Raw genomic sequence first — 13,964 nt, forward strand, 5'->3', positions numbered from 1 at the left:
GGATATAACATCCTGGAAATTTTGAATTTTTACGTTGGCAAAACAAACATTTCTGAATAAAAATCGTAATTATTTCCGAAACGCAACAATGCATATTATAAAAGCAATTCTAATTCTAATTCCTAAGCCAGAGCATATTAAAAATATGTTAGACTGTAGTAAAACATGTCAACACTTCTTCCTGTATAAACAAAGAAAAAAGGGCTTTGTTCTGTAAAAAGTAGCTCAGAAAAATACTTCAAGTGGTTAAATAAAGCTGGTCAACGCCTCTTCAGTCAGACTGCAATGAACTAATTTTCTTTCAAACGTATTCTGGGTTTGGAATCGTATAAATTCAGTAAAAAAATGTCGGAGTTTGAGAAGTTATATCGTGTGAGAAAGGAAGGAGTATGTGACACAAAAAAGTGCAACAAAAAGTGAATTCTCTAATGCATATATTAATTGCTCATGAGGTAGGAATGCTTGTTTGAACCTATATAATGAAGGTAACAATGACAAACAGTAGGAACCAAGGAACCAAAACAATAAAATCAACTCCTATCTACAAGTTATCTAAACATCTGTCTCATATCTTTACAAAACGGACATCACTCTGTCCAAATGCTGTTCCACATGCAGGACATTTGCGGTGCCGAAGCTCTAGATTTCTCTGAATGCATGGATTGCAGAACAAATGATAGCATTTGACAATCACAACCTGCCAAATACACACATCAACTTTTACTTGTTGCTGTTGTAAATTATAACTTAGATACTACATATGTGCAGTTGTAAGTCCAAGAAAATATGTCAAATCAACTTGGGCTATTATCCCTATTTCATAAAAATCATGACACTTCTTTTAGACAAGTCAATGAAATTGGATAAGTCGGCATGTTGTTACCTCCTTAGGACGATCAGTGCAGACAGTACACTTGATCATGTTCTTGCATATCCTTATTTCTTTTTCAAGTTTTTGTATTGTGGTTTCTCCAGTTTCAGAAGTCAGCTCAGCAATTTGGCTGTTCAATTCCCTTAATTCTTCCTCTAGCTTCTTCCTTGAACTCCTGCACGACATATCCCAAGATTCCTAAGTTCCAAGACTACTTTTGCGACTCATTGTTTATTCAACCCCTAACCAACCTTACTAATCCCTCAATTTATTGAGTCTAGAGGATCATTATTAGAATTGAAATTGTATCTGCAAGTTGTGGCAATGTAAAATCTTTCTTTGAAAATCTATCCCTGATCAGGACTTGATGTATGACCAACCTCCTTGAAAAGAAAAAATACCTTTCACTCTCCAATTCCATTTCAATAGCTTCCGTGTCTTTCTGAATTTGATCGTACTCTTTCTCTGAAGAGGAAACAGAAGACTTGAGCAGCTTCAATTCCTTCTCGGCATCTGCCAATTCCCACCTTGCAAATTCCAGGGTGACCGCAAGGTGTTTTTCTTCTTGATTACACTTAATGGCTTCAGATAGAATGGTTTTCATCTGCAGGATTCAAAATATTGTTTAACAAAACAGTAAGCAACTGCTGCTGTAGCAAACTTGTTCAGCATAATTTCCCAATATATTAGAAAAAAAAAGGGACCAGTGGAGGGGGGAGGGGTCTGGCAGCGGGGGAAGTTGGACCTGTTCTTCACTATGTGCAATCCTCGCTTTTGAATTTTCTATTGAAGTATTTAGTTGTTGAAGTTGTTTAGCTAAGGCCTGTTTCTGGGTCAATAGAGTGTTGTAGGCCTGTTTTGCCTTCACGCTATCTGATACAAGCTGCATTAGAATCAGAATATTATAAAAACATAATCTCACTAACCAAAAGTCGAATTATTTGAGCAAATATCACTAGGATTTAGTAAATTGCACAACTTTCTGGGTAAAAAAGTTCTTGTTTGAGTGAGATTTTATCCCTGCCAAAATCAATTCTCATACAGCAAAATTTCACGATGTTTGAGAAAATTGATTATTGTCTAAGATTTTTCCCAAAATTGATTATCCCAAATTTCTAGGTTGATCCAGAGCTGATTCTAGAATATGCTGCTCACACGTTCTCCAAAAAAAAAAACTTCCTAATAATGATTCCATCTTATATCCATGATCTATAAAATCCACTTAAGTAGTCCACCCTTTTAAAATGATTTTTCTATAAATTAACCAGATGCTAACTTTTACATGTGGATTCATGAATAATCAGTTCTTCAAAATATTGACATATATTTCTACACAAAACAGCAGAAGTTAATATATTAGCTACAAAGTCGAACCAGATATTTTTCATCAACCAGAACAGCAAAAGCCAGGAAAATAACCTATGCATTGCTGTTGTTCATGGAAAAACGGTGAAGATCATAATGAGATGGTGTTTACTGAAGATGAAAATAAGATATACCTTAATATTATAGTCATCCCTCTCAATCACCTGGTCCAACAGATTTTGGTTCTGTGTCTGCATATCTTCATATGCTTGACCAATAGTCTTCATGATAGCAATCAAATAATTATATCACAAGAAATGAGAGTTAGTGTAAACAAATCCACTTATTTCTGTTCATCTAGTATGAAGGGGGAGAAAAAGTCAGATAGCAAACCTCAATTTCAGATATATATGCCTCTGCCTCAGCTTCTTTAACTTTAATAGCCTCAGTTAGCTCCAAAATACCCCTGAACATGGACAGATAAAACATGGAAATGGTATGTATCAGCATATTAACAGACAAGCTAGTTTGTAAATGTTTATTCCATTCATATGACAACAGTCAATATAAAAAATTGAAAATACTAAGAGGACACATTGGACTTCTATCTGATAAAGAACACTCTAACAAACAACTGAAAAAAACAAAATAAAAATAAACTGTCAAGACATTCTTGAGTTAAACAAATTTCAAAATAGATTTTTTATTTCAATAAAACTGTACATGCCAAAGATATAAAGCATAAAAGGGATGTTGTATCTTAACAGCCTGAGCTTTTAGGTTAATTGGTTAATGACAAGGTATCAGAACCACTCTTCATAACAACAAATTTCTCTCCCAAAATAAACAGGCACAAATATGGGTTTGTGAGGGAAGTAAAATCGATAGACAAGTTTGTCGATTAAGCAAAGCCATACTCAATACAGAAGTACACCTAAAGACCAACCTCTCAGACGTATCCAGCTTGGCCCTCAAGTCCTCTATTTCAGCTTCAGCGGCAGAAAGCCTTTGTTCACAAGCAGCTTCAGCTTCATTAGCAGCTTTTACTCTCAACTCTAGGCTATGCTCATCCAAAGCATTTTTTAGTATTTCAGCTTGAGAGTGAGCCTTACTTTCAGATTCTCTAACCTCTGAATAACTGATAGCCAAGTTTTACAGAAAATCAAGATCGAATCATCCCAGTATACATAATTTTGATTTCAATGCAAAATAAATTCTGTAGCAAGTTACCACGAACAACTAAATACTTACCTTAAGTTAAATTTAACAGTGTTAGAATATTTACCCTATTTATCATGATTATATTATGTCTAGGGTTATCCTATTTATCATGACTATATTGTGTCTAGGTTATCCTATTTATCATGATTATATTGTGTCTAGGTTACCCTATCATGATTATATTGTGTCTAAGGCTACCCTAATTATCATGTACTCTTGTATCAATTTATTTTTATAAATAGAAGATTATGAGAGAGATCAATCAAGCCCTCAAGAATTATTTCTTTTCAATCTCAAGTTGGTATCAGAGCAGGTTGTCTGAGTCTCTTCCTACTCTGTGTTTGTTGCCGCCGGTGGCGGCACTGGCCACCGGCGGTCTTAAAAATTTCATCTTTTCTGAAATACTTCAATGAGTAGTCTCGTTCTGATTTATATTCAGTCTTCAAACCTTAGTTGTTGTCCACAACTGTCAAGCACCGTTTTCCGCTGTCCAGGTGCCGTTTGCCGCTGTCCAGGCGCAGTTTGCCGCTGTCCCGGCGCAGTTTGCCGCTGTCCCGGCGCAGTTTGCTGCTGTCTAGGCGTCGTTTGCAGTTGTTCGACGTCGTTTGTCGTTGTCTGGTGCCATTTGTCGTTGTCCATCAAACCCTGTTTTGCCACTGTGAGGAGCTGTCCACAGAAGTCTGTCACCATCAACTTCTGTTCCCGACGCCGTTTGTCACCGTCCGCCATTGTCCGCTGCCGACCACCGTCTATTGTCGTCTGTTGCCATCTGCTGCCACAGTTTAGTCCGACGACTAGTGATCTGGATCGCCTCCTTGAGCGAGAGGGCTAGCTCTCATCCAGGCGCCGCCATGCACGCCACATTTGTCCGAAGTTCGCCTCCGCCATTGTCACATTTTCTCTGGCGAAGTTAGGGGTTTTGTGCGCCTTGAGGAGTGCGACTCATCCCTAGTCGTTGCCTCATTCTCATCTTGTCACACACGACTTCTCTTCGATAAGCTTTCGGCGCTTGTTTGTCGCTCGACCAAATAAAAAAAAAAAACTCTATTTCAGCCTTATACCTCTGTTTCAGCATTTGCGTATTGTAGCAGTTGTGATGTTCCTGATAGCTTGTGTCATTTATTTACAAGTCTCCAAAGAGAGTCAGTGCTATTAGTTCGTTAACACCAAGGAATTTCAACAACAAAGTCACAGGTTGAAGGTTCCTCATGGCATGAGGGAAGTTTATTTCTAGCAAGATTCAGAATCTAAGTCAAACAATTTCACCAGTCCCTGGTCAGATATGTTTTTGGATGCTTTGATGAATAAAGGAGACCATTATGATCTTCCACCTTCACGATTTGTCATCGACACCATCGTCATTTTCGTCGTTTGTCGTGAAGGGAGTATGTTTCCAAACACTGCAATATGTTTCCAGCCACTGCATGCCCCATCAGTCACAGTCCCTGCAGTTTTGTCCTTTCAGCCACTGCAGGCCCCATCACCTTGTCAGTCAGTGATGGCAGTGCTTGTAGTTTTGTCGCTTCCAGCCACTACTGGCCCCATCAGTCAGTGATGACAATTTAGTCCCTGCAAGCTCCATATGGCAATTTAGTCCATGCATGCCCCATCTGTCAATAATGGCAATTTAGTCCCTGCAGTGAGGGGAGTATGTTTCCAGCCACTACAGGCCCCATCAGTCAGTGATGACAATTTAGTTCCTGCAGGCTCCATCAGTTAGTGATGGCAATTTAGTCACTGCAGGCCCCATCAGTCAGTAATGGCAATTTAGTCCCTGCAGTGAGGGGGAGTATGTTTCTAGCCACTAGTCAGAGGCCCCAACTAGTCAGAGATGACAGTCCCTGCTTTCAGCCACTGCAGGCCCCAATTAGTCAGAGATGACACTCCCTGCAGTTTTGTCTCTTTCAGCCACTGCAGGCCCCAACTAGTCAGAGATAGCAGTCCCTGCATTTTTTTTCGCTTTCAGCCACTATAGGCCCCAACTAATCAGATATAGCAGTCCCTGCATTTTTGTCGCTTTTAGCCATGCAGGCCCATCCTTACTGGATGGAAATCCAGTCTCTGCAGTTTGTCGTTGTCTACCACTCATCATTCACTTTTGATGGAAATCAACTTTGTCAAAGTCATCCTACTTAAAGGTTCATGGTGCTAGATGAAGTTTCGTGGTTGTCCAATATTATTCTCCATAAGCTTATGAAGAGTCTCTTTGGTTACGCTGGTTTGTGAGTCCAATTTGGTTTATAGACATTCTCTCTTGATGTTCTGAAGCATATGTACATCTTATTCGAAGTCAGAGTTACCACGTCTATTGCCTCGACATTTTAGACAAGTTGATTTTGTTGGACTGAGTTTATTTATTCCAAGCTTGGCACATACAATTTATATGCTCTAGCTTGAGGAGGAGTGTTAGAATATTTATCCTATTTATCATGATTATATTATGTCTAGGGTTACCCTATTTATCATGATTATATTGTGTCTAGGTTATCCTATTTATCATGATTATATTGTGTCTAGGTTACCCTATCATGATTATATTGTGTCTAAGGTTACCCTACTTATCATGTAATCTTGTATCAATTTATTTTTATAAATAGAAGATTATGAGAGGGATCAATCAAGCCCTCAAGAATTATTTCTTTTCAATCTCAAGTAACAGTAAAAGCTTAACAAGTTGCACACCATGAATGGAAACACTTAGGACCAAAGGAAAATTACGGACTTATTTGGGATATTGCCTCCGTTGATTAAACTGTACAAAGGATACATGAATAATGAATATAGAGATAGAGAACACAGAAGATTCTGAGCTTATTTGGGATCCACTATGTTAAAATCCAATTGCGAGGTATGGGGTTCCATGCTAGAAGTATCGGAATATAGTTTGGATTCTAGAGGGTGGCTAAACCAAAAAAATAATATCATACAGTTGTTGGAAATCATTAAAATACACACTTAGAGCCTTCTTCCAAATATCACATGTAGTGTAAGACAAATATTGAACTTACAAGGAGATTCAAGGAACTACCATAAAAGAGTCCATTGGTAGTCTCTGTACTCAATCAGCACATAACTTGGTATGATATAATTGGAGACTTAGTTAATGGGATAATATTGAGTGCAAACCATCACACACTAATACCCATGAACACTAATTGTGTTCTATTAAGCAATACATGAACATACTGGTTCTTAAGTGCATTAACAAATATTATTTGCAAACAATATGTGCAAAAAGATCGCTACATTTGTGATGTATCAGAAACTCAGCATATACTTTATAAGAAATGCTACCTCATAAATTAACCTCAAGAAACTCACCCCACCATTTTAATAATTCAAATCAGCATACCTTTTATCATAATTCTCCTGGCCATACATATCCAAAACAAATTCTAACTCCTGATTCTCTTTCTGTAACTTTTCAGTCTGCACCAAAATATCACAATCAATTTATTTGAAAATTAGTTTAGAGAATCAAGAATCCCCCTAAAATCACAACTAAAATATCTTTATGTAACCTTTGGAAGAAAAGATGATCGTGCACATGCAAGATACAAATCAAAGACAACAGAAAAGATTTGCAATCATATCTGATTCAGTCACAGACATACTCTAGATTCAGAAAGTAATATGTAAGTGGCATCAATCAACTTAAACCCCAACAAGAAAACTGAGAAGAGTCACTGCTATACAGCAAAGCCATTAAAGAAGAAAATGCCTATAGATCAAGAGTGACACAAAGTTAAAGGCCAAGGCAGACTTACCAGCATTTTTAAAGACCTGATTTCCAAAACCTGCTCAGCACATTTGTTTGCAAGGCTCTTTAGTTCACTTGTCTGCATCACAACAAAGTAATTAGCCAACCTTAATGCTAATAAGGTATATCTTGTATGTGGTTGAAGAAAGTAAAACTAAGCTGAAAGAGAGTGATTCATGTAAACTGAAAATACAGGTATCTATGTAGAACCAGTAACTTGCTATGGAGGCTATGCTGACTAGTCTTCATCTCAGCATAGCTAACTGACAGCTCAGCATAACTGACTGCAGTTAGTTATTTACAGTGGATACTGTTTGTATTTGAAGAAAGTAGAACTAAGCCAAAGGAGAGAGAGGTTTATGTAAACTAAAAATTCAGGTATTTAAATATAATAAATAAGTTCTTGTGCAGCCTATTTTGACTAGACTACAGCTCGCCCTAACTGACTGTAGTTAGTTAGTTAAGTACTAAACTGATTAAAACTGTAAACTACTCTATACACTACTAGTGGTAAGTGGCAAAACCCTCCACCCATATGCTCTTCCTTCATTTTTCCAACTAACAATTTTATGTCATTAAATTCAAGGTGGTTAGTCCACAAAAAAAAATTCCATTTTTATTTATAACCACAAACTATCATATACTAACCATAGTGTTTTATCCAGTAACCATGATTTATTGCAATGGAAGTGTATTTTTTTTGTTAACTTGCATCAATTTAGAAGTCTTTCATTGACTTGCTATAATTTAACATGCATACAGAACTGCATCATCTTCATTAAACAAAGAAATGGACACTTGGAATTCAATGTCTATAGGAACAATTAACAATTTTGAAGGATATATTTATTGCATTCAATAATGTCACTTTATACTGAATTAAAAGTCCTTTTACTTGTTCCGGTATGCTAGAGTAATATTTCAAAAACAAGCCAGGTTAGCATTTGATTGAATCATTTCTTTACATTTAACAACAAAAATTAAGTCAGCTAAAAGACATGCTCTTGTGAAACCCAAATTCCTTGTAAGTGACAAAGCAGAGAACATTGTAGATTCAATCTAACTAGATAAATTTATTTGGAAGACTTGTCACAAAGTGGGTGGGAAAGAAAATGAAATGGCAAATTATATTAATATCAAATGAGTTTGTGCAACAACCTTCACGTTCAATACTTCTCTTAGTGAATGTGCTTTCTCCCGTAATGATACAGCCTCGTGAGCTGCATCTTTCCATCGCTTTAATTGAGCTTCCATCATTCCCATTTCTTTAGATAAAGCTGAAGCCATGACACGAAACTCAGATTTGATATCTTTTCTCCCTGAAATATATAACACTGTAAGAAACTGAGCGATCAAATCACATCCAGCACAATTCTAACACAAAACAAGTTAAAGGCTGACCAGCATCCTGTTTAGCTTCTTCCATTTTAATTTCAAGATCATTCTTTTCAATAATACACTTCTGCAACTGGTGCTCTAGGTCATCAATCCTATGATCAGAATTGTCAAGGAGCTGCCTTGCAGAATCAGCAGACTCCAATTTCAAATTTTGTTCATTCTCCCATTTTGCAATATGAACACTGCCAGCCTAAAATAACATTTAAAAGAAATTGTAAAAGAGGAAACCGCAAATATGAAATTAAAACCAAACTGTAATACAACTAAAGGAAAAAAAAAAAAAGGAAAGCACTGTTAACCTGCAGAGATTCTACCAATGTTTTATACCGCGTCAATTCAGATGTCCAATGTTGAAGTTGATCATTAGCTAAAGAGTATATTCGTGAACTGCGTATGTACTTATCATCTTTCAGTTCATTCTGGAAATAAATATAGATGAAACTAACTTTTACATGGGATTCTATAACGAACTGATCTCAACAATTCGAGAAAATATGATCATACTAGATAATCCAAACTTACAAACCTGAAGATCTTGGAATTGCTTTGTCAAGGTCTGATTGTCTTCCTGTGCCTCTTGGAGCTCAGAGATACGATCAGCATCCACAATCTATGATATTATGCAATCATATATCTTCTTTAGATAAAGAACAAGGACAAAGGAATTACAGATTCAGGGAAAGAAAATCACGTGAGCAAAACCTTTGCTTCTTCAATTGAATCCTTCAACTCACGCAAACCCATGGTCCTGTCCGCAATGTTTTCAGGAGACAGATTTCCATTTACTGCATCTGCATTGGGAGAATTCATCCCTATTGACGTATCCTTTTGCATTTCCAAATTGACTAGTTTTCTTCTACTCTCTTCAAGTTCAGCCACAATCTCATCAAGCTCACCTTTACATAAGACAAGAAAAACTCTAGTGATGATTATGAAAAGCAATCAGCCAAAAAATAAAAGCAATCACAGTTCTCCTTCTATGATTTCTAAAAGTACGCATAAAATCTCTGCATAAATCTAAGGACATTAATTCTGGTCATATCGATTCCTGATTAATTTTAACCAGACCAATTAAAACACTGTAATCTAACTCTTTATAATTTTCCAACATTATTGAATTATGCAACTGCATAACTAAAATTCTCTCCCTCCTAAGCACAGGACAAAAGAACCATCGTCCTCTTCTGAGGATGTTGTTATTTCTAAATTATATTTGAATTTCAGAAAAGCTTACAAGCAAGCCTTGGCATAATGGTAAGGTTGCTGCCTTGTGATCAGCCATAGGTTCAAACCCTCCAACTAGCCTATCCACTAGTAGGGCAAGTACATCAACCCCCCAAGCCTCAATTGGTGGGAGCGTCATGACCTAAGTCAACTTTTTTAAGTAGTTGTTCTTCTATTCACCAACCTTAAAACGTGCACATGAATTGGTATATCCAACAATTAAAACTAAAATAAAAACATATCCACCCAAATCAACCAAATTGGATGAAGGATTTATACAAATCTAAAATCAATAGGATTTCAAAATCAAATCAATACCTATTTTATAATTTTGCAAAACAAGAAATTTCAATATTATAATTTTCCAATAAAATAATCCAACTATAAATCATATTAATTTCTTAAAAATGTTTCATTCCGCACTAACAAATTTTCTTCCATTTTTCAATTGGATAAAACAAGATCAGCTCATTCCAAACTACGTAGCTTGATTGACTTTTCAACTTTTAATGACTATCGCTTAGGAAGATTGCTGGTCTAATCAAAGTACTATGCATTCTTTTACATAGCATCATATAGACTGAATAAAAGATTTCCTAATTTAACTTTAGCTTAACCTTTTAAGCACGTTCATCTATAAAGAAAGAGTTACAAAACGAAAATAATTTTCAAACAAAAAGCTAATCAATTACCAAAGCAATAAGAGAAGAATAATGTGTGCAAGACATTCAAAAACAATTTTCCAGTAAGAGAAGCTCCAAAAATTTTGGAGCAAGGCCCCATTTGGTCCTTGAAATTTTTTCAAAACATTCAATTCATTTCTAGAAGGATTATTACATAAATTCAGTCTAAATGAATGATACATATTTGGGGATCAAATGGGAGATTTATTCATACAACATATAATATTACCACTTTAACAGAAAAAAAAGGACTATTAAATACGAGGAAATCTTCTTCTATTAAACCATGTTGCAATCCATTTAAACCATAGCATATGATAATCAAGTTCATTAAATTTCACATTTTTTTATTTCTAAAGTTCACAATAACTAATTTAAAAGAAAAAGAAAAAAAAGAACATTTTACAGACCTGCTAGATGTTTAATATCAGATTTTTCTTGTAAGCACTCATTGATAAAATTTTGAATACCAACAGTATACTCTTTATGCTTTGCATGGAGAGTATCAATCACTTCTTGCAAATTATTTGCCTCCTCTTTCATCATATCATCAATCTTAGTCATTAGGGTTATAGCATCTGCAAACCAGAATGAGTAACAACAGGTCATTTGTATAAATATTTTCTAACTATTCTACAACACTGATATATGATATAAAAATATTTTAAACAAAAACTATATGCTTCAACAACAGGATTGCATATCATATTTTTTACCTTCTGAAGATATATCTCCGTCCAAAAGCTGAGCTATACCGTCTGATCTTTCCATCTGATCATCAATAATATCTTTTAGGAGTTTCAACAACTCCATTGTAGATGATTGACGCAAACCAAGGGCCTCCTCAACATAACCAGTGATCTCATCATCACTGATTCCTTTAATGGAATCTTTCTGGATTAATCTACATAGAAATATATCCTCAGCAGGACACAAAGGAAGTGAACCTAGAGAGTAAGTCAAGTCAGTCTATTTAATTACCTTTACACTAAGAAAAGAGTACTTGTAGGTGTGTATATACCTTCAGGATTTTCAATGTCAGTCAAATACCGCAACTTGTCTTTGCCTTTGCCTCTCCCAGCTTGTATTCCAAGAAGAATCATATCGTCAACCAACTAGAAAGACATAAGAAAATTAAGCCAGATAGCATATTATCCTACAGGAATATGAGAAAAAGTGCATTGCCTGCCATCCAATGACATCCCGGGCATACTCTATATATGGTAGTGCTATTTTCAAGAGAGGAGAACACTAAACTCAACGGAGGGTGAAAGAAACCAGAGCATGATGATAAAGAATAACCTGAGTCCAGAGTTGGTTCAAAGCAATTAACAAGTCATCATAAGAACTTTGCTTTCCTTTTAATTCTCTAATTTTTTCTTCAAGGCCATGCAAAGCATGTTTCTGGACGTCGATCTGTTGAACAAGCTGCTGATTCTGAAACTGTAAGACTCCTGCATCAGCCTGGGGGAGCATACCATCCGGCGTTACACAAGTAAAACTATTGAACAACTAACATTGAAAAAGAATCTTGATGCCACACAGAAAGAGTAATTGCATGATAAACAAGAAACCAAACATTTTTTTTACCTGAATCTAGTTAAGCATCTCAATGCTCATAAAAACCCTTGCCTGACTCTTCTAAATGAAAGGCTCTCAGTGTCATGAAAACATCAACAATCACAAGACATCAAAGTCACCCTTGCTAATTACTCCCCTCTTGGCAGCCCACACACACTGCTCAATGAAGTGAGCTAAACCCCTTAGTAACCACACCAATTTTTTTCGTTTGTAATTCTCTTTTAGAATGATATATGCATAAATTAGAATTCTCAACTGTCACGAGATTAGTTTAAAACTTACTACAGATATTTTGATTCTCTTTCTCACTACCTTTTTCTTTTTTGTTTACAGCATACATCATGTACTTTTCCTATAACTAGTAAAAAAGTATCACCAATAATTATCTTAAGAAGCTAAGTTCGTTAATGGACTTTACTAAGTTGACAATAAGCACAATCTCACTGTTACCCCCTTGTCATAAAAATCAAAACTTTATCCAAAATTCCATCCACCCAGATTAAAAGAAACAATTCATTCTGTGTCCACAATACCAAGCAGTTCAAAGAATGCAATTATACACCAAATTCAAAGCAAACTCTACAAAAATTCAGAACCGGATCATCAACAGAGCACAATAGTGTAATGAAAGAGGTGAAAAGCAACATATATATGAACACATGGATGCACAACAAAAACATATAGCGAGAGAAAAAGGGCTTACAGTTTTGTTGGTGGTAGGAGAGTTGATGGAGTTTCTAGATGTGCGAGAAGAAACAGAGGTGAGATGAGGCCTCTTCTTCTCGGGTTCGTCGTGGTCTGAGTTTTCCATTGAGATTCTGAAATTTTTAACAAAACGACCACAGCATTAGGAATCCAGATCAAAACTTGCTCAATTCTTCAGAGTTCTCAATGATAAACAAAAGAAATGGAGTCACACAGCACACCAGAGAAAACACATTTACTCAAGTTTAGGGTGATGTGCAGTGGAACCACTTTCTGCATTTTTTATATTTGTAAATAGCAATTGACCATTTTCATTTATAAAATAGTATTTAATTTTATGTACTTATAATTTTATCTAAATATATTTTAAATTAAGCTTAAATATACTTTTAATACTGATATTTTTTATTTTGGTTTCCATAAAAAAATGTTTTTGATTACTCTAAAATTAAAATTTATTATGTTTTTCTTAATATCACATCACACTAGTTATTGAGTTAAAAAAAATCACGTTTAAATCAATATAGTAATTTAAATTTTTGAAAAATAAAAAACTATTTTTCATAAAAACTAAAATCAAAGTTCATGCCTATTATCAACCATTTTAAAGTAACTTCATGTTTTAACTCTGTTTGGATGAATGATAAAAAAAAAGTGTCAATTTGAAAAGCATAATAATAAATATAATTGTTAAGTTATATATTAAAATATATATTTATAATAATTAAAAAATTGTTATAATTTGAAAATGTAATGATATTATAGTTTGATAGGGAATTTTTCATAGGTATTTTACATAGCAGCTAAAAAAAAGTACAAAAACTCGAAATCTTATAAAATTTTGATATTTTATGTAATAAATTTCTACTATAAAATTTGATATTTTATGTAAGAAGCCTTGTATTTAATGTTGTCTATTAATAGTAAAATTATTTTGCAATTTAGTTATTGGACTACAAGATGTCCAAACAAGTTGTGATAATTTGGATGTATATGTTTAGAATTGACAAATTATTTTAGAATTTCATGTTATCTACATAATATTTAAACTTCTCTTACATTTCTTATGTCAAATTAAATATTTTGTTAAATCAAGGTGCAGTGAGAATAAGAAAGGCTATAAGTTAAATCATAAATTGTCACCTTTTAATTTTTCTATTTACGTGAAGTTTTTTATCTTTCATTATGTATAGTTACGCTATGTTAGCAATATAAT

General features: G+C 34.9%; 1 protein-coding gene across 1 annotated transcript; it reads right to left on the reverse strand.

The window, feature by feature from the left end:
- Positions 1 to 405: 405 nt before the first annotated feature.
- LOC124827232 (E3 ubiquitin-protein ligase BRE1-like 2) lies at positions 406 to 12,989 on the reverse strand. Its single transcript, XM_088093967.1, has 20 exons — positions 12,970 to 12,989; positions 12,747 to 12,861; positions 11,765 to 11,926; positions 11,484 to 11,577; positions 11,179 to 11,409; positions 10,873 to 11,040; positions 9,258 to 9,451; positions 9,082 to 9,165; positions 8,855 to 8,974; positions 8,559 to 8,745; positions 8,316 to 8,476; positions 7,165 to 7,236; positions 6,750 to 6,826; positions 3,123 to 3,314; positions 2,570 to 2,642; positions 2,371 to 2,457; positions 1,617 to 1,754; positions 1,273 to 1,475; positions 884 to 1,046; positions 406 to 697 (listed from the first exon to the last, which is right to left on the reverse strand). Exons 2-20 carry the CDS (start codon positions 12,852 to 12,854, stop codon positions 566 to 568), a joined length of 2,646 nt encoding a protein of 881 aa, XP_087950093.1. The 5' UTR covers positions 12,855 to 12,861; positions 12,970 to 12,989; the 3' UTR covers positions 406 to 565.
- Positions 12,990 to 13,964: the final 975 nt, after the last annotated feature.

This window comes from Vigna umbellata, chromosome 1, assembly GCF_029865625.1.
Source record: "Vigna umbellata cultivar VRB3 chromosome 1, Vumbellata_1.0, whole genome shotgun sequence".
NCBI lineage: Eukaryota > Viridiplantae > Streptophyta > Magnoliopsida > Fabales > Fabaceae > Vigna > Vigna umbellata.

Bases quoted from the DNA above. Each gene is read 5' to 3' on its own strand.
- LOC124827232 (XM_088093967.1), bottom strand. From the start codon at position 12,854: ATGGAAAACTCAGACCACGACGAACCCGAGAAGAAGAGGCCTCATCTC. The intron at 8,477-8,558 runs GTCAGCCTTTAA...TATATATTTCAG, and splicing joins AGAAGCTAAACAGGATGCTG to GGAGAAAAGATATCAAATCT. The intron at 3,315-6,749 runs GTATGCTGATTT...CTTGGCTATCAG, and splicing joins CAGGAGAATTATGATAAAAG to TTATTCAGAGGTTAGAGAAT.